At 56.7% G+C, this 18,770-nt stretch overlaps 1 protein-coding gene across 2 annotated transcripts in view; it reads right to left on the bottom strand.

Moving 5' to 3' along the window:
* Window positions 1–16,783, bottom strand: part of LOC128829658 (sarcoplasmic/endoplasmic reticulum calcium ATPase 1) — a 44,061-nt gene extending 27,278 nt beyond the window's left edge. The window contains exons 1-10 of one of the 2 annotated variants that reach the window (XM_054015130.1): window positions 16,461–16,783; window positions 14,414–14,431; window positions 13,743–13,825; window positions 6,226–6,330; window positions 5,724–5,862; window positions 4,422–4,502; window positions 3,797–3,882; window positions 1,991–2,288; window positions 1,595–1,761; window positions 1,404–1,492 (exon numbers count right to left, since the gene is read on the bottom strand). In XM_054015130.1, the coding sequence (XP_053871105.1) occupies window positions 1,404–1,492; window positions 1,595–1,761; window positions 1,991–2,288; window positions 3,797–3,882; window positions 4,422–4,502; window positions 5,724–5,862; window positions 6,226–6,330; window positions 13,743–13,825; window positions 14,414–14,431; window positions 16,461–16,578 (1,184 nt within the window). In that variant the 5' untranslated portion in view covers window positions 16,579–16,783. The remainder of the gene's footprint in view (window positions 1–1,403; window positions 1,493–1,594; window positions 1,762–1,990; window positions 2,289–3,796; window positions 3,883–4,421; window positions 4,503–5,723; window positions 5,863–6,225; window positions 6,331–13,742; window positions 13,826–14,413; window positions 14,432–16,460) is intronic. The other variant, XM_054015131.1, reaches the window with a different exon arrangement.
* Between the last annotated feature and the right edge of the window lie 1,987 nt (window positions 16,784–18,770).

Below are 18,770 nucleotides of genomic sequence, written 5' to 3'. Positions count from 1 at the left end.
GATGCTGGGAGTGTGGGGGTTGCACGGTGGCTGAGGATACTGGGGGTCAGGGTCATGGGAGATGCTGGAGTTAGGGATGTCGGGGTCATGGGGGATGCTGGGGCTGGGAGTGTCAGGGTGTGACAACCTGTACCCCCACGTTTAACACTTTTATATGGTTATGATATATTTTGTACAAAGTATATCTTGTGAGGTATAATTTAAAAACTCATAATATACTGAACATCATTGTCCCGTTAAAATGTATGTAGAAGCACTGCATGTAAAATGATGAGATTTTACTATATGTGTGTGGCTAAAATATGATATAATTCTGGAGAACACTCATAGACTAGCTCCCCAGAAAAAAACCAAAAGGAATGAGCACAAGTGCTAGAGAGCCATTACCTGTTTAATCAGGCATTCAAAAGAAGGGGGGAAGGTATAGGCAAAAGAATTTACAATTCATATGAAGGACAGTTTGCAGACTACGTATGCAATGGAACTGCCTAACCCCATGACTCAGCAAGGATTTTTCCAGCACAAGGGGTTGGGGTATAAGAATAGAGAACACACAAATTACCACTCCTCCCCCACCTCCACTCACGGCAGTAAGATCGCTTGAAAGACAATAGGAGAACTGGCGGGGGGGGGGGGGGGTCCTGGTTGGGAGGCTTTCCAGTTAGCACGGACTGCTGAAAGTTTTGGGTGAGAGAAACCTTTTTGGTTTAAAACTATTAGCCTGGGTAAAATTCTTCTGTAACCTATTCTGACCTTTGTGCCTTAACACTTATAATCACTTAACTCTCTCATTTTCTGGTTAATAAACTGGTTTTATTGTTTTATCTAAACCAGTTGAAGTGTTTGGGGAATCTCTAGTCAGGTTAACAAAGGCTGGTGCGCGATCATTCCCTTTGATGGAATGATGAACTATTCACGAGCGTACACTGTTCAGGGTGGGAGTTCTGAGCAGTGTAAGATGCACATTTCTGGGGTGCAAGGCTGGGGCTAAGAATTTGCAGGTCATAGTTCAGGAGTGGTTGGGAGCCCCTTCATGTAACTTTGCTGGGAGTGACTGTACATGCTCATGGCTGTGTGCGCGCAGAGCCTAGAGAGGCTGCTTGTCATTGGCAAGGCCGTGTAAGAGGCACCGTGGGCTGGAGAGTTAAGGGGACACAGCAGTTTAGTGGTTCAGATTGTACCCTGGGGTGTGTCACATAGGGGTCACGGGGCATGCTGGGGTTAGGGGTATGTCAGGGGACAGAGGGTGCTGGGGTTGGGGATGTCAAGGGCCATGGTGAATGTTGGGGTCAGGGAAATGCTGGGGGTCCGGAGATGTTGGGGATGGCAGGGACCATGAGGGATGCTGAGGTTGGGAGTGTCAGGGTACGTGGGATGTCAGGAGGATATCGGGGGTCACTCACACTTCTCCCTCAGGGGCGTAGGTGGAACCAGTAATGCTGAACTCATTCAGGGAACAGACATCTCCCTCCACCTTCTCAACGACAAACATCTGCCAAGAGACAGAGAGAGACAGGTCAGGGCGGGCGGTCCAAGGGGCTGTGGGGTGGGAACACATGGGGGGGGGCTGTCCAGGGAGGGGGGCGCCCCTTACCTTGCACACAGACATTTGGTTGGTGGTGAGGGTGCCGGTCTTGTCAGAGCAGATGACTGAGGTGCAGCCCAGCGTCTCCACAGACGGCAGGCTCCGGACAATGGCGTTCTTCTTGGCCATGCGGCGGGTGCCCAGGGCCAGGCAGGTGGTGATGACGGCGGGGAGACCTGCAGGGGAGGGGAGCAGAGGTTAACGCCCAGCATGTTACCATGGAGTGACTGCCAGCGCCTGCTCTGGACCGGGAAGGAGCACGGCTGGGAACAGCTGGAATCTGTTCACCTCCAGAGGGCTGCAGCAAGGGCTGCTGGGACTCAGAAGGAGCTCGGACACAGGGCCCCTGGAATGGCTCCGAAGGGCAGGCAGACACCAGCCCCGCAGCCCGCCGCACAGACTGACCTTCAGGAATGGCGGCCACGGCCAGGGCCACGGCGATCTTGAAGTAGTAGATGGCACCGCGGATCCAGGAGCCGCCGTGGACTGGGTCGTTGAAGTGGCCAATATTGATAAGCCAGACGGCCACGCAGATGAGCGAGATGACCTTGGAGAGCTGCTCCCCGAACTCATCCAGCTTCTGCTGCAGCGGCGTCTTCTCCTGCTCCGTGGCCGCCATCTGATCCCGGATCTTCCCGATCTCGGTGCTCACCCCCGTGGCAATGACAATGCCCACAGCCTTGCCAGCTGCCACGTTGGTGCCCTGCAGGGGAGGCAGCGAGGGGTTTTGGCAGGGGAGGAGAAGCAGAGGCACCAACAACGAGTGTGCATGGAGACCCTGTGGAGCCCAGGACAGGGGACCGGGGCAAGGCTCTGTCTGTCCTGCAGGCTTGGGGGCACTGGTGACCCCCCAGGGGCAGGTCTCTAGTCTGGGGGTGACCCTGGGCTGTAGCTTTTGGTTGTGGGGGTGCAGGGTGGGAGTGACCCTGGGGGTAGCTCTCTGGCTGGGTGCAGGGTGGGGATAACCCAGGGGTAGCTCTCTGGCTGGGTGCAGGGTGGGGATAACCCAGGGGTAGCTCTCTGGCTGGGTGCAGGGTGGGGATAACCCGGGGGGTAGCTCTCTGGCTGGGTGCGGGGGGGGGGATGACCTGGGGGGTAGCTCTCTGGCTGGGTGCAGGGTGGCGATAACCCGGGGGGTAGCTCTCTGGCTGGGTGCAGGGGGGGGGGTGACCCGGGGGGTAGCTCTCTGGCTGGGTGCAGGGGGGGGGTGACCCGGGAGGTAGCTCTCTGGCTGGGTGCAGGGTGGGGGTGACTCCAGCTGGGGTGTGGGGTGGGGATAACACGAAGCAGGGGATTTTCTTAATGGTTTTCATGAACACTGAGTGCCTCAGTTTCCCTGCATGCTGCGTGTGTAACAGGGGGGTGGGTGAGGGGGTTTGTTGTTGCAGAAGACCAGGTGTGACCTCGCCTAGCGGCCTGGACCCCAGACAATGGCCTGGAGCTTGGGTACCCTAGCAACTGGTGACCGTGAACCCTCCCGGCCCCCTAGCTTGGAAGTCAGCCAGTTCAGGCCACTGGGAGGACAATGGGCTGCGAAGAGAGGATCCCGGTGACCTGACCAGCCGGTTCCAGCCAGAGGGGAACAAAGGATGGAAGAGAGGGGGTCCCATGTGACCTGTTTGCCCAGGACCGAACACAAAGGATGAGGAGGGGCCGAGGGGGGAGGTGATCTAGGAGGCTCAGCTGGAAGGAGGGGGCTGCTGGACTTGGGGGAGAGAGAACAGCCAGAGTCCACCTGGATGGGGACAGACCCAGCTGGCCGGGGCTGAGACTGGCCAGGCCCGAGGGCCCTGAGAACTGCCTGGGGTAGGTTCAGACGCTCAATAAACCTCCTGTGTGACGCTGGCTGAGAGTCGCTGTAGGCTACAGAGTGGGGGGCATCGCTCCCTCTGGGAGTGGAGGCCCCGGGGGTCCAGAGCGAGGGGACTCCCTGAGGGGGTCCATGGCAGAGACAGTCGTGCTGAAGGCTGAGAAAGGTACAGCTCCAGGAGGCGTCGGAGCCCAGGGCTTAACCCCTGAGACAGAGGGGACCCCGAGAAGGGCTGTCACACTGAAGGGGGGTCCTCCCAGGGACCATATGGAGCCAAGAGAGCACAGGGCCTGGGAGTCCATGACAGAAGGTGACCTGGGGGGCAACTCTCTGGCTGGGAGGCCAGAGGGGCAGCCCTCAGCATGGGGGGAGTGATATTCAGGCCCTTGTGCAACACTCACCGAGAAGAGCATGTTCTTCTTGTCCTGGTTGACAGCGCGAGGGTCTGGGATAGGGTCCGTGTGCTTGATAACAGAGACAGACTCACCTGCAGGAGGAGCAGAGAGGGCTGAGCACATGGGACGAGGGCACCGGGAGTCCTGCCAGACAGACACCCAGACATCCCCACCACATGGACAGATGGGCACCCACAGACGCAAACAGGCCCAGACACACGGCCACACAGGGAGCAGAACAGGAACTTAGAGATGCCCTCCACCCCCGCACGACCCACTCACCCACCGACCGACACACAGACACAGTCAGAGAGGCAAAGTCACCCAGAAAGACACCCCTACCCACACACAGTGACACATACACAAACACCTCCCAGACACCCCCCCCAGACCCACATAGACCAGCTACAGTGACTACAGTTACACCCCAGGGCTACAGACTCACAATCACAAGCTTGAATTTCTTTTGGCTGCCCCGCAGTTCTATCCCTCCCAGCCCAGTTTTGCCGCCCTTAGGCCCCCAGCCCAGGTCTTTCCCACTCTAGACCAGCCCCCACCCCAGTTCTTTTCCCCTCAGCCCAGCTCTCCAGGCTGGTTCTGCCCCCCCTCCTGCTCCCGCCAGGCCCTGTACCTGTCAGGATGGACTGGTCCACACGCAGGGTGGTGGATTTGATGGAGAGGAGCCGGATGTCAGCTGGCACCTTGTCACCCACTGCAGGGAGAGACACAGGACACACTGTGATGGATGGACAAGGGGGAAGGGGTGTCCCCACTACCAGAGTCTGGGGGGCAGACCCTGCACCCCACCCCCTTTCAACAGGGCTGCAGGGGACGCTCAGGGCAAAAGGGTGAGGGGGTTGTGTGACTTTGGGTTGAGAGTATTGGAGCAGCAGCCGGGGGGACACAGCCCCTGGGTGTCAGCAACACACAACACCAGGAGAATGCACAGCGGGAGGGAGCCAGACAGCCAGGGGTGTGGAGGAGGTTATACAGGGAGAGGAAATGCTGGATCTTCTCTCCCTGTCCACCCCTAGCTGGGGCACCAGCCCCTCTATTTCAGCCGGGGATCAGCCCCCCCGGCAGTGTAACCCTAGCTGCCCCCCTGCGCTGGGACCCTTCCTGTCAGCTCAGTAAGTGTCTCCCTCCTCCCCCTCCCCGGTGCCCTCTATGTCCTGCCGCCCCTGTCCTCGTAAACCTGGCTCATCACATTCCTGCCGCCCCGGCCGCTTGGCACTGCCCATAGAAGGAGCGCCCGGCGCCTCAGCCCCCCCCCCCTTTGCCCAGGGGGCTCTCAAGGAGATGGCGAGGTCAGAGCTCCCTGCTGGCTGGCTGGCACAGCTGGGGGGCACTAGGAAGGGGGATATAAGGTCATCCCCCCCAGCCTGCAGGGAGGGGCGGAGACGGGGTTGGTGCGGGGGATACAGGGTCTCTCCCCCCAGGCTGGGGGGGCAGTGGCATGATAGGAGCGTTGGCTGCAGCCCAGGCCCCGGAACACCTGTCACTGAACAAGTGCAGTGCAAAGGGGATTCCACGGGGCTCCGCTTTCAGCCGGGGCCAGGGACTGTCTGTTCCCAAACACCCGCCTCCCAGCACAGGGAGAATGAGGCTGTGTCTGCCCCATGAGCTGGGGTCAGGGCAGGCCGGGGCCAGGCAGTAAACAAGGCTGAGAGCTGCTGGGAGGCCCTGCTTAGCCAGCCCCCACAGCCCCTGACACCCTCGCAGAGGGGAAGGGTGAGGAGCGTTGGGGATCCTCCAAGGGCATTGTGGGTAATCATGGCAACAGCATGATTCGGACGTCACCCCTGACCCTTCAACCTTCAGTGCACAGGGTGTGTTTAACTGTTGCCCTGAGGATGCCCCCTGCCCTTTACCCCATGGTGCCTTCGGCACCTTGAACCCCATGTGAACCCCATGTGCTCATGGACACACTCACCAGCCACCTCGGCAATGTCGCCAGGGACCATGTCCCGGGCCTTGATTCTCTGCACAGATTTCCTGTCTGCACGGTACACCTTGCCCATCTCGGGTTCATACTCCTTCAGGGCCTCGATGGCATTTTCAGCGTTCCTCTCCTGCCAGGGCAGCACAAACAGTCATGCCCACCTGCCCACAACCCCCCAGGATCTGGGTGTACTGAGACCCCCTCAACCAGCACTGACATATGGGTTGGGATGCAGGGGGCTGTTTATACAGCGATCCGTCGCTTGGTGTTGAGGTGCGGCCACCTCTGGGGTGGGGCACTGGGGCTGTTTACACAGGGGCCCATGGCCGGTGCCAAGATGCAGCCCCCTTCTGGGATGAGACACTGATGTCAGTGACCCCTTCTAAGTCGCCTGCTCTATCTCCTGGGTCACTTCAGCAGTCTCCCATCCAGGTACTGATCTGGCCTGACCCTGCTTAGCACACAGAGGGGGTGGTCGCTGGCCCCTGGTTACCTGCCAGACTCCTACAATGGCATTGGCGATGAGGATCAGGAGAATGACGAATGGCTCCACGAATGCAGTGACTGTCTCCTCGCCTTCCTCAAACCAGGCCAGCACCTATGAGGGGCAGAGCCACAGCAGGGTCATGCCTGTGTGACCTACAGCACAGCACAAGTCACCCTTCCCATCCCATGGCTGGAGAGCTACACCCCTTCCTTCCCCTCCTCCACAGAGCTACACAAACCCAGAGTGCTACACCTTTCCCATCCACATGGCCAGGGAGTTACAGCTCTCCCTTCCCCTCCTCCACAGAACTACACCATCCTAGCCACATACAGAGTGCTACACCCCTCTGACCTACATGGCCAGGGAGTTACAGCCCTCCCCCTCCCCGCCTCCACAGAGCTACACCCTCCCACACACACACCACACACCCTTGAATGCTACACCCCTTCCACCCACAGCCATAGCACCAGAGCTTCACCATCACCCTCCCCCGCCCCCAGAGTTCTACACCCCTCCCACCCACATGACCAGAGAGCTACACTTCTTACTTCCCCTCCACCTCCACAGAGCTACACCCTTCTCACCCACATGGCCAGAGAGATACATCACCCCCCTGCATTATACTCTTCCACACGCACACACACAATTACACACTCACACAGTGCTGCACCCCTCCCCTCTCCTCCACAGAGCTACGCCCTCCCCCCACAGAGAGCTACACCCACTTAGACACACAGCCAGAGTGCTACACCCTTCACACCACATAGCAAAAGTGCTACACCCCTCCACAACTTTACACCTCCCCCAGACACACACACAGTTCTACACCTTCTCTGTCTCTCACACCACACACACATAGTGCTACACCCCTCTCCTTCCCCCACCTAGCTACACACTCGCACACCTCCCACAGATGCCCAGAGCGCTACAGCTTCTTAGACACACTGCCAGAGCACTATAGCCCCTCCACTCCCCCAGAACTACATGTCTCTCTCTCACATACATCCCACACAGAACTCCACACACACACACACACACACCATGAACACTACACCCCAGCCCATGCACTCGGCAGGGCCGGCTCCAGGCACCAGCTTACCAAGCAGGTGCTTGGGGCGGCCACTTCAGAGAGGGGCGGCACGTCTACTGTTCAGCGGCAATTCGGCGGACGGTCCCTCACTCCTGCTCAGAGCAAAGGACCTCCTGCCGAATTGCCACCGCAGATTGCGATCACAGCTTTTTTTTTTTTGGCTGCTTGGGGCGGCCAAAACCCTGGAGCCGGCCCTGGCACTCGGAGCGTTATAGTCCTTCCCATTCGCACACACAGTGCACAACACCCTGCCTCATACTCCCTCAGGTAGCTACCTAGCTCCCAAAACTCATTACTCTCTTGGGTATTTCTATTACAATGGAATCTTGCCCCAGGTGCTGCACAGACCTCAACTGAGATCAGGAGTCCCCCTTAAGCCAGGGGTTTTCAAACTGGGGGTTGGGACCCCTCAGGGGGTCACGAGGTTATTACATGGGGGGGTCATGAGCTGTCAGCTTCCACCCCAAACCCCGCTTTGCCTCCAGCATTTATAATGGTGTTAAATATATAAAAAAGTGGTTTTTAATTTATTAGGGGGGATCACACTCAGAGGCTTGTGATGTGAAAGGGGTCACCAGTACAAAAGTTTGAGAACCACTTCCTTAAGCCAAGTGCTACACAGACCCTGCCCAGGATCCGGGAGTGTATGGGGATGGATGGATAGATATATAGCTAGATAGCAGTAGGAATATACTACCTGACCCGGATGGTGATAGTGACTTTGAAATGCTCAGGGATATTAGAGAGGCTATAAAAATAAAAACCTCAATAATAATGGAGGATTTCAACTACCCCCATACTGGGTACATATCACCTCAGGACAGGATGCAGAGATAAAGCTTCTTGACACCTTAAATGACTACTTCTTAGAGCAGCTGGTCCTGGAACCCACAGGAGGAGAGGCAATTCTTGATTTAGTCCTAAGTGGAGCACAGGATCTGGTCCAAGAGGTGAATATAGCTGGACCACCTGGTAATAGTGACCATCATATAATTAAATTTAACATCCCGGTGGCAGGGAAAACACCACAGTGGCCCAACACTGTAGCATTTAATTTCAGAAAGGGGGACTACACAAAAATGAGGAAGTTAATTAAATAGAAATTAAAAGGTCCAGTGCCAAAAGTGAAATCCCTGCAAGCTGCATGGAAACTTTTTAAAGACACCACAATAGAGGCTCAATTTAAATGTATACCCCAAATTAAAAAACATAGCAAGAGAACCCAAAAAAGAGCCACCGTAGCTAAACAACAAAGTAAAAGAAGCAGTGAGAGACAAAAAGGCATCCTTTAAAAAGTGGAAGTTAAATCCTAGTGAGGAAAATAGAAAGGAGCATAAACTCTGGCAAGTGAAGTTAAAAATATAGTTAGGAAGGCCAAAAAAGAATTTGAAGAACAGCTAGTCAAAGATTCAAACAGTAAAAGCAAAAACATTTTTAAGTACATCAGAAGCAGGAAGCCTGCTAAACAACCAGTGGGGCCACGGGACAATCGAGATGCTAAAGGAGCACTCAAGGACGATAAGGACATTGCAGAGAAACTAAATGAATTCTTTGCATCGGTCTTCACGATTGAGGATCTGAATGAGATTCCTAAAACTGAGCCATTCTTTTTAGGTGACAGATCTGAGGAACTGTCCCAGAGTGAGATGTCATTAGAGGAGGTTTTGGAACAAATGGATAAACTAAACAGTAATAAGTCACCAGGAGCAGATGGTATCACCCAAGAGTTCTGAAGGAACTCAAATGAGAAATTGCAGAACTACTAACTGTGGTTTGTAACCTATGATTTAAATCAGCTTCTGTATCAGATGACTGGAGGATAGCTAATGTGACGCCAATTTTTAAAAAGGGCTCCAGAGGAAACCCCAGCAATCACAGGCCGGTAAGTCTGTCTTCAGTACTGGGCAAACTGGTTGAAACTGAAGTAAAGAACAAAATTGTCAGACACATAGATGAACATAATTTGTTGGGGAAAAGTCAACATGGTTTTTGTAAAGGGAAATTATGCCTCACCAATCTACTAGAATTCTTTGAGGGGGTCAACAAGCATGTGGACAAGGGAGATCCAGTGGATATCGTGTACTTAGATTTTCAGAAAGCCTTTGACAAGGTCCCTAACCAAAGGCTTTTAAGCAAAGTGAGCTGTCATGGGATAAGAGGGAAGGTCCTCTCATGGACTGGTAACTGGTTAAAAGATAGGAAACAAAGGGAAGGCATAAATGGTCAGTTCTCAGAATGGAGAGAGGTAAATAGTGGTGTCCCCCAGGGGTCTGTACTGGGACCAATCCTATTTAACATATTAATAAATGATCTGGAAAAAGGGGTAAACAATGAGGTGGCAAAATTTGCAGATGATATAAAACTACTCAAGATAGTTAAGTCCCAAGCAGACTGCGAAGAGCTACAAAAGGATCTCACAAAACTGGGTGACTGGGCAACAAAATGGCATATAAAAACAACAAGGAGTCTGGTGGCACCTTAAAGACTAACAGATTTATTTGGGCATAAGCTTTCGTGAGTAAAAACCTCACTTCTTCGGATGCATAGAGTGAAAGTCTTTCACTCTATGCATCCGAAGAAGTGAGGTTTTTACTCACGAAAGCTTATGCCCAAATAAATCTGTTAGTCTTTAAGGTGCCACCAGACTCCTTGTTGTTTTTGTAGATACAGACTAACATGGCTACCCCCTGATACTTAAAATGGCATATGAAATTCAGAGTTGATAAATGCAAAGTAATGCACGTTGGAAAATGTAATCCCAACTATACATATAAAATGATGGGGTCTAAATTAGCTGTTACCACTCAAGAAAGAGATCTTGGAATCATAGTGGATAGTTCTCTGAAAACATCCACTCAATGTGCAGCAGCAGTCAAAAAAGTGAACAGAATGTTGGGAATCATTAAGAAAGGGATAGATGATAAGACAGAAAATATTATATTGCCTCTATATAAATCCATGGTACGCCCAGATCTTGAATACTGCATGCAGATGTGGTCACCCCATCTCAAAAAAGATATATTGGAATTGGAAAAGGTTCAGAAAAGGGCAACAAAAATTATGAGGGGCATGGAACAGCTTCCATATGAAGAAAGATTAATAATATTGGGACTTTTCAGCTTGGAAAAGAGATGACTGAGGGGAGATACGATTGAGGTCTATAAAATCATGACTGGTGTGGAGAAAGTAGATAAGGAAGTGTTATTTACTCCTTCTCATAACACAAGAACTAGGGGTCACCCAATGAAATTAATAGGCAACAGGTTTAAAACAAACAAAAGAAAATATTTCTTCATGCAACACACAGGGCCGGCTCCAGGCACCAGCTGAGCAAGCTCGTGCTTGGGGCGGCAGATTCTAAGGGGTGGCTTCCCTCCAATCTTAGGGCGGCATGGCTGCCCTATTTTTTTTTTTTTTTTGCTTTGCCTCTGGGTCCAGCCGCCCTGCAACACACAGTCAGTCTGTGGGACTCTTTGCCAGAGGATGTTGTGAAGGCCAAGACCATAACAGGGTTCAAAAAAGAACTACATAAACTCATGGAGGATAGGTCCATTAATGGCTATTAGCCAGGAGGTGCAGGGATGGTGTCCCTAGCCTCTCTTTGCCAGAAGCTAGGAATGGGCAACAGGGAATGGATCACTTGATCATTGCCTGTTCTGTTCATTCCCTGTGGGGCACCTGGCACTGGCCACTGTTGAAAGACAGGATATCGGGCTAAATGGACCTTTGGTCTGACCCAGTATGGCCATTCTTATATGATAGATAGATAGATAGATAGATAGATAGATAGATAGATAGATAGATAGATAGATAGATAGATAGGGTATATGACGAGATCCCTGGGGTGCAACGTGGCACTGTGGGATGGCTGGGTCCCCTTAACTCACTAAGCTGGGTTGTCTCTCACAATGCCTCACTGGTGACAAGCAGCAAACCCCTCCTAATGCTGTTTCCACTCAGTACAACCACATGTGGAGCCCCACACCCAGCTAGATTGCATGGATGCTCCCAGAGCCATTCACGAATCACACGGAGCAAGGCACCAGCCAAAACCCTCAACTCCCAGCCTTGTACCACTGGAATATACCGTCTTGCACCGCTCAAGACCTTTTCTTGAGCAATGCAAGTTTATTAATTGTTTCCCCACTTCCTCGATGGAAAGTGGGCATACACTAGCCTTTGTGACCTGGGCAGGTTTACTGAGCACTTCAGTCAAACTCACTGGTAAGGAAAAACATTAGAGTAAGTTTATTGATTACAAAAGATGGATTTTAAGTGATTATAAGTGATAGGCAAAAAGTCAGAGTGGTTACCCCTCCCTCCCTCTATCTATCTATCTATCTATCTATCTATCTATCTATCTATCTATCTGTCTCCATACACACTCATCAATCTATCTTATCCCAAAATAGCTTCCATTTCTGGCCCATCCCCTCTACCTGGTCACAATCAGCTTGGTTAGCTGCAGGTTTACTGCCCCAGGGCTCTTGAGGTGCTGGGGTGTCACCTCCTGCTGCTCTGACTCTGGGGATGACTGGATTTCAACCACACACCCCGCACAGCTAGGTGCACAGACACACCCTGCACCTACAGCAATGCACCCCACCCCTACTGAGCAGGGCCGGCTCCAGGGTTTTTGCCGCCCCAAGCGGAAAAAAAAAAAAAAAAAAAAAGCTGTGAGCGCGATCTGCGGTGGCAATTCGGTGGGAGGTCCTTCGCGCCGAGCTGGAGTGAGGGACCGTCCGCCGAATTGCCGCCGAACAGCTGGACGTGCCGCCCCTCTCCGGAGTGGCCACCCCAAGGACCTGCTTAGCAAGCTGGTGCATGGAGCCTGCCCTGCTACTGAGCAAAGCACTCCTGCAGAGACACACCCGCAGGCATGCATACATGCGCAGCGCAATGCACACCTCCCCAGACACCGGGGCCAGCTCTCTGACTCACCCCCGCAGCAATGAAGCCACGGGTGTGTGCACACACTCACACAGAACCCCCCCCCCCAGTGTCTCCCACTTTTGCACAGACACCAGCTCCCCCCCGACACACACACACACACACAGTTATACAACAGGGATGCTGCAGCCTTGCCCAGGCTGGGCCCAACTGTGCCCACTCAGGTTTCATCCAAGGCCCAGTGAGATTGAGATCAGTTTACAGGCCTCTTGCACTCACGCAAGGGGACAGGGGGGCCCAGCTGTCGCTGTTCCCCCCCTCCCCTCGCCCAGTACATATCAAGATCAAGGGGACATGGGAGGAGGGCTGATGGAGCCACATGGGGGGAGAATCAGTGAGGAGAGGGGTTCCTCCTCCCTCCACTGCCTACCCAGGCAGGGTCTCCCATCCTTTAACACCTGCTAGACGCAGCCCTGGGCCTCCCTCTTCCCTCTTCCCACCCCCTAGCCCTGGCTCCCTCCTTCCACCCGCAGCCCTGGCCCAGCTGCCGACACTTGAGATGCTGCCTTTTCGGGAGCCGATACTGAATCCTTCAAGACTGAATTCCAGGCGGGCCTGGGCCAGGTCTCCACACAGAAAGGTCATGGTGAAGGACGATGCAAGACGCCTCCCAATGCCTGCTCCCCTCCTGGCCTGAGGAGCCCTGGGCCCACAGCGCCCCTGCCAGAGACACAGCGTGGGGTCTGGACAGAGCGGGGTGGGACCGTACCCCTGGCCCTTCCCCAGGGACACGTGTCCCCCGGCACCTCCCAGTGCTTTGCACACAGGAGTGATCCAGACTTCACCCCGCCCCATTCAAAAGGGGGAAACTGAGGCACAGAGAGCCTGTGGCAGGGTCAGGAATAGAATCCAGGAATCCTGACTCCCAGCCCCCCCCCCCCCTGCTCTGACCACTAGACCCCACTCCCCTCCCAGAGCCAGGGATAGAACCCAGGAGTCCTGGCTCCCAATCTTTACCCTCATGGGTTTCCTAGGACATACCAGCCTCTCTCACTAAAATTTACTCCTCGGTTCCCATGTTATACATAGAGAGCTCCCTTTCCAGCACTGCCCCTCCCCCAGCCCTCTGGGACCCCCCAGTCACTCATGGAGCTGCAGCGCTCTGGGACCCCCCCCAGTGCCCCCCACTACTCATGACAATGATGTAGCCTCTGCCCAGCCACCTGGGACTTCCCAGCTCTCTGGGACCCCCCCCAGTGCCCCCCACTCATGAAGGAGATGCAGCCCCTCCCACACCCTGGGACCCCAGCCCCCCCTCACTCACAAAGGAGATGCAGCCCCTCCCACACCCTGGGACCCCAGCCCCCCCTCACTCACAAAGGAGATGCAGCCCCTCCCACACCCTGGGACCCCAGCCCCCCCCCACTCACAAAGGAGATGCAGCCCCTCTCACACCCTGGGACCCCAGCCCCCCGGCACTCACAAAAGAGATGCAGCCCCTCCCACACCCTGGGACCCCAGCCCCCACCCCCCCATCACTCACGAAGGAGATGCAGGCTGCCAGCAGCAGGATTCGCACCAGCAGGTCCTCAAACTGCTCCACCACCAGCTCCCAGATGGACTTGCCTGGGGAGTGGGGCAGGGTCAGGGAGCAGCAGGGATACACCCCCCCCAGGGATCCCACCCCTATTTTCCTTGGGTGTGGGGGCACAGGGGGTCAGAGGCAGGGACACCAAGTCACTAGGGTGCCAGCCCTCCAGGACTGTCCTGGAGTCACCAGGAATTAAAGATTCTCTCAGGTGATGAAAGCTCCAGGAATCTGTGCAACCAAAACGGGCAGCCCTGCGAGTCCCAGGGGCTGGAGCCGGAATGGAGAATGGGGGTCGGAGCTGGGGAGTCAGGTTGTGGGGCAAGGGAGGGCCTTGGGGGCAGTGGGTTGAGGGCGCTGGCCACAGGGGTAAAGTTATAGAGCAATGGAGGCACTGGGCTATCAGAGGAGCCGTGGGCCCTGGGAGCAATGGGTTATGGACAGAGGGCTGGCCACAGGGGTCAGGTTATGGGGTGATGGAGGGGCCGGGGGGAGTTATGGGGGGGGCGTTGGCCCCGGGGTTTGGGTTAGAGAGAGGTTGGGGCTGGCCTGAGGATGTGGCCGGCGGTGGCTGCCGTGGGCTCTGGCACTTTGCGGTTTTGGGGGCACCAGTGGCTGGGACTCACCTTCCTCTGCCGGGAGCTCTGCCCATGGAGCCGCCGCCGCCGCAGGAGTGAAGGAAGAGAGGAGAGGCTGGTTAGCACCGTGAGCGGGAACCCCCGGGGCAGGGCGCATGCTGCACACGGGGGAGACAGGAACGAGCCCCAAAGGAGGGGACATGGCACACAAACAGGGGCAGACGGATTCATTGGCCTAGAGCACAACATCCCAGCCCAGGGTTGCACAGGGCATGGGGCCTCGAGCCCTGGCACCTTTAGCAGGCTAAGGGGAGAGTGTGTGTGTGTGTGTGTGTGTGTGTGTGTGTGCCCACAAGACACTGAGACACACGCTGGTCTGACAGGAGGCGGAAAGGGGGGGGCAGGGCCCCCAAAAATTAATGGGGTGAAATGGGAGAGGGATGGGTCCAGCTGAAATGAGATACCAGGGCCCTATATTTCCCTAGCTGGGGCTGCACAGACATGCAGAGAATGGGGTACCCACATGCCCACTGGTGTAAACACGCCCTCCGACATGTAAACATGCCCTCACACACATGAACACATCTGCACACACACATGTAAACACACCCACATGTGAGTGAACTCACCTTCATACATACAGGAACACCCATACACGCCCACACACCCTCACACACATAGATGCAGACAAACAGTTGTTCACACACAAGTACTCACTCACACACTCTCCTGCAGTGACCCAAGCTGGGCTGAGTGAACCCGAGCTCCTTGGCCTGCTGCTCTGGGACCTGCACCAAGCCCAGTGGGGCTGGGGGTGGCAGGAAGCCGGAGGATATGGGGCTAGGAGGGGCACCACGGTGCGGTTGGGATCATGCCCATCCTCAGTTGCAGTCTGAGCCACCCATCACTTCCACACATGCTGGCCCAGCACTGGACTTTCCTGCCCCGCCAGCATTAGGGGCTCCCCTTAACCCTGTGCCAGGACAGGAGGCGCAGAGTGAAGGATGCCCTCCGCCCCACGCAGTATCTCTGGTGTCCGATCCATTCCAGAGGGAATTACAAGCGGGTTATTCTTAGCCAAGGAGCAGCTGCCTTGTCCCCAGGACAGCCGGGCCTTGCCTGTGTCTGCATCTTTGGCTTCTCTGTGATAGGCTCTGACCCAGATTCTGATACACGGCTCCCCAGGCTCTCTTACGTGGCTCCCGGGGTTCCGATCCGCGGCCCCCTGGGCTCCAATACGTGTCTCCCGGGGTTCCGATATGCGGCTCCCCGGGCTCCGATACGTGGCTTCTGGGGTTCTGATATGTGGCCCCCCCAATGCTCTGATACGCAGCTCCCTGGGCTGTGATACACGGCTCCCTGGGCTCTGATACGTAGCCCTCCCACCCCCGCGCTCTGATATGCAGGCGCCCGGGGTTCTGATATGTGGCCCCCCCCGGGGTCCGATACGCGGCTCCCCAGGCTCTGATACGCAGCTCCCTGGGCTCCGATACATGTCTCCCGGGGTTCCGATATGCGGCTCCCCGGGCTCCAATATGTGGCTCCTGGGGTTCTGATACGTGGGGTCCCCCCCAGGCTCCGATATGTGGCTCCCCAGGCTCCGATATGTGGCTCCTGGGGTTCTGATACGTGCCCCCCCCCCCCCCCGGCTCCGATACGTGGCTCCCCGGGCTCTGATACGCGGCTCCCTGAGCTGCGATACGTGGCTCTGGGAGCCCTGTTGATTCTTGCCCTGACACCCAGCTCCCCTCATGCTGCTACACACCTCCCAGGGCCCAGTGGCTGATGCCAGCCTCGCTCATTGTCTCTCGCTCCATCCCTACCTCTCTGTGTCCAGCCAACCCCATGCACCCTTAGCCACCTGTTCCATTCTCTCCTGTTTGCCTCCTTCTTTCTCGCTCTCCAGCCCCAGACATTTCTCTCCCTCCCCTCTCCCCCCCACCTCCCTGGACACAAGCAAACTCTGTTCCTCATTCTCAATCCTTCTTCCTTTCTCGGTCTCTTTCTCGCTCCACCTCTCTCTGCCTCATCTCTCCCCGCCCCGGTAGCCGGTCCAGCCAGATGTGTGCAGATGCAGGGCGCTGCCAGCACTTACCGTTGGGGCCGTATTTGTCCAGGTTCTTCTTCACGTGTTCGGGCGTCAGGCCAGAGTTCTCGCTCACGCCAAAGTAGGCCAGACACTCCTCCACGGTCTTTGTGTGGGAGTTCTCCATGGCTGCTCCACCAGCGCTGTAAGCCCTGTCCCCCCTGGGCTCGGCCTGTCTCTGCCCCTCACAAGACCCGGTTGGTCAGTTGGTCTCTGAGCGTCTCCCACCTCGCGTCCCCTGCCGCTCAGCAGACCATGGCCCTCCTCGGCGCCCAGTATCCGACAGGGGAGCCCACGCAACCCGTCCCGGTAGAGACACCCTCAGTGGGGACTGGGGCTGTCCCTGGTCCTTATGAGGGAGCCCACGGGGAAGACTCCCGGGCCCCGTCCCTGTGCTCCCATTGGGCAGCTCCCCTGACATCACGGCAGGCACCGGCACACATATGGCATTCTGCGCAGGGAGGTATTTTTGCTGACTTGAGGCAGCGGGAGGGAGACCGAGAGGTGACTTAGGAAAGTGGCTGAGGCGGCCGCACACCGAGATGTCACTCAACGTCTGCCAGCTCCTTGCAAGAAACCTCCCCCACCCCCCATCCTGCTTCTTGGCTCCTTGCGGGTTATTTCTGTCCCTTGGCCATAATGGACACGCGGCTCAGGGCTTGTCTCACTCACATTTCCTCGTCCTCACCCCCTTCCCTCTGTCCAGTCCTCCATTCCTCTGTCTACCCCCCAGCCAGATGAGCTCACGTGCTGGCCGTCCACAGCTGCACCCGCTGGCCAGATCCCATGTGCCCCCCACCAGCTACCCAGCCAGTTGTGCCCACAATCACTAACCAGCAACCCATCTAGATCGACCCACCCGAGGGAAGGGCAGGCAGCCCATGGGCTTGGGGGGGCTGTGAGCCAGGGGGATCCCCTCCATGGGGGAAGGGCTAGCAGCCCCAGGGCTGGGGGGGGGAGCTGTGAGCCAGGGGGATCCCCTCTGTGGGGGAAGGGCCAGCAGCCCCAGGGCTGGCGGGGGGGGAGGCTCTGAGCCAGGGGGATCCCCTCTGTGGGGGAAGGGCCAGCAGCCCCAGGGCTGGGGTGGGGGGGTGAAAGCCAGGGGGGGATCCCCTCCATGGGGGAAGGACCAGCAGCCCCAGGGCTGGGGTGGGGGGTGAAAGCCAGGGGGGATCCCCTCCGTGGGGGAAGGGCCAGCAGCCCCAGGGCTGGCGGGGAGAGGGGGCTGTGAGCCCAGGGAGGGAGGGAGTTCCCTCCCAAAGGGAAGGGCCAGGAGCCCTGGTGACTGAGCTCAGGGGTGACCATTGGGCAGGAGCGCCGCCAGCTTTTCCTGCCCCGAAATCCCGCCCTCCAACAGAGGCAGCGGAAGGGCTGCCGAAATACTGCCATGGTCGCCGCCCCCCAAATTGTAGCGCCCTAGGCGACCACCTAGGTTGCCTAATGGGTTGCACCGGCCCTGCCATCGGGGACCGAGTGCCTGGTGGAGGGATTTGGAGCGGGTGGGAAGTGAGAAGGATTTTCATTTTGGGTCCGCGTCTGTCTGCCCATCTGTGCATCTCCACCGTTCCTGCCGGGGCCAGCGCACCCTGGCTGTGCCCACGTGAATGCTGTGCAGAAACCCCTGGGAAAACACGTCTGTCTTGTCAGAGACTTTACACCTCAGGTGATGCCGGGGGCCAGGCCCCTCTGTTCCTGCTGTGTCTGCTGCTGGGTGGGGCAGGGGACACAGCGACACCCTTCCCCGTCCCCGTGCAGGGAGTCCACGCTCACTGCATCTCCCCTCTGCCCCCCAGTTAGGTTCTGGGGTGAATGGAGCTGCCAGAAGAACAGAGGGGACCCGGCTCCATTGGGGCTGAGGAGCCCTTGGGGAACAGGAGGTGTAGGGGGCATGGATGGGAGATCTCAGGGAGATGGGATGGGAACCAGGGCAAGGCAAATGGCCTGGGGTCAGGGATGCTGTTGTGGGGCAGAGCAGGGCATTAGGAAATGGAGTGGAGAGGTGACAGGGTCAGGGGGCTGAGGGGCAGGGCAGTGGGGCTGAGGGCTGGAGGTTCAGTGGGGTTGATGGCTGGGATAAGGGCAGGGTAATGGGGCTGAGGGCTGGAGGCTCAGTAGGGCTGGGGGTGGGATGGGGGCCGGGGGCAGGGCAGTGGGGCTGAGGGTTGGAGGCAGTGGCACCTGCACCTGCCCCTCCAGAGCGGATTAGCCACTGGGCCAATGGGGAAATGGACCAACTGGGGGGCCCAGGAAAGATGGGCGCCCCCGCACCCCGACCTCATTTCCCCGCTTGGAGCGCCGGGCCGGAGGGCAGGCGAATGG

The sequence above is a fragment of the Malaclemys terrapin genome, unplaced genomic scaffold, assembly GCF_027887155.1.
Source record: "Malaclemys terrapin pileata isolate rMalTer1 unplaced genomic scaffold, rMalTer1.hap1 H_1, whole genome shotgun sequence".
Taxonomy (NCBI): domain Eukaryota; kingdom Metazoa; phylum Chordata; order Testudines; family Emydidae; genus Malaclemys; species Malaclemys terrapin.
Note: the sequence above shows the minus strand (reverse complement) of the source record. Positions and strands in the feature narration are given on the sequence as shown.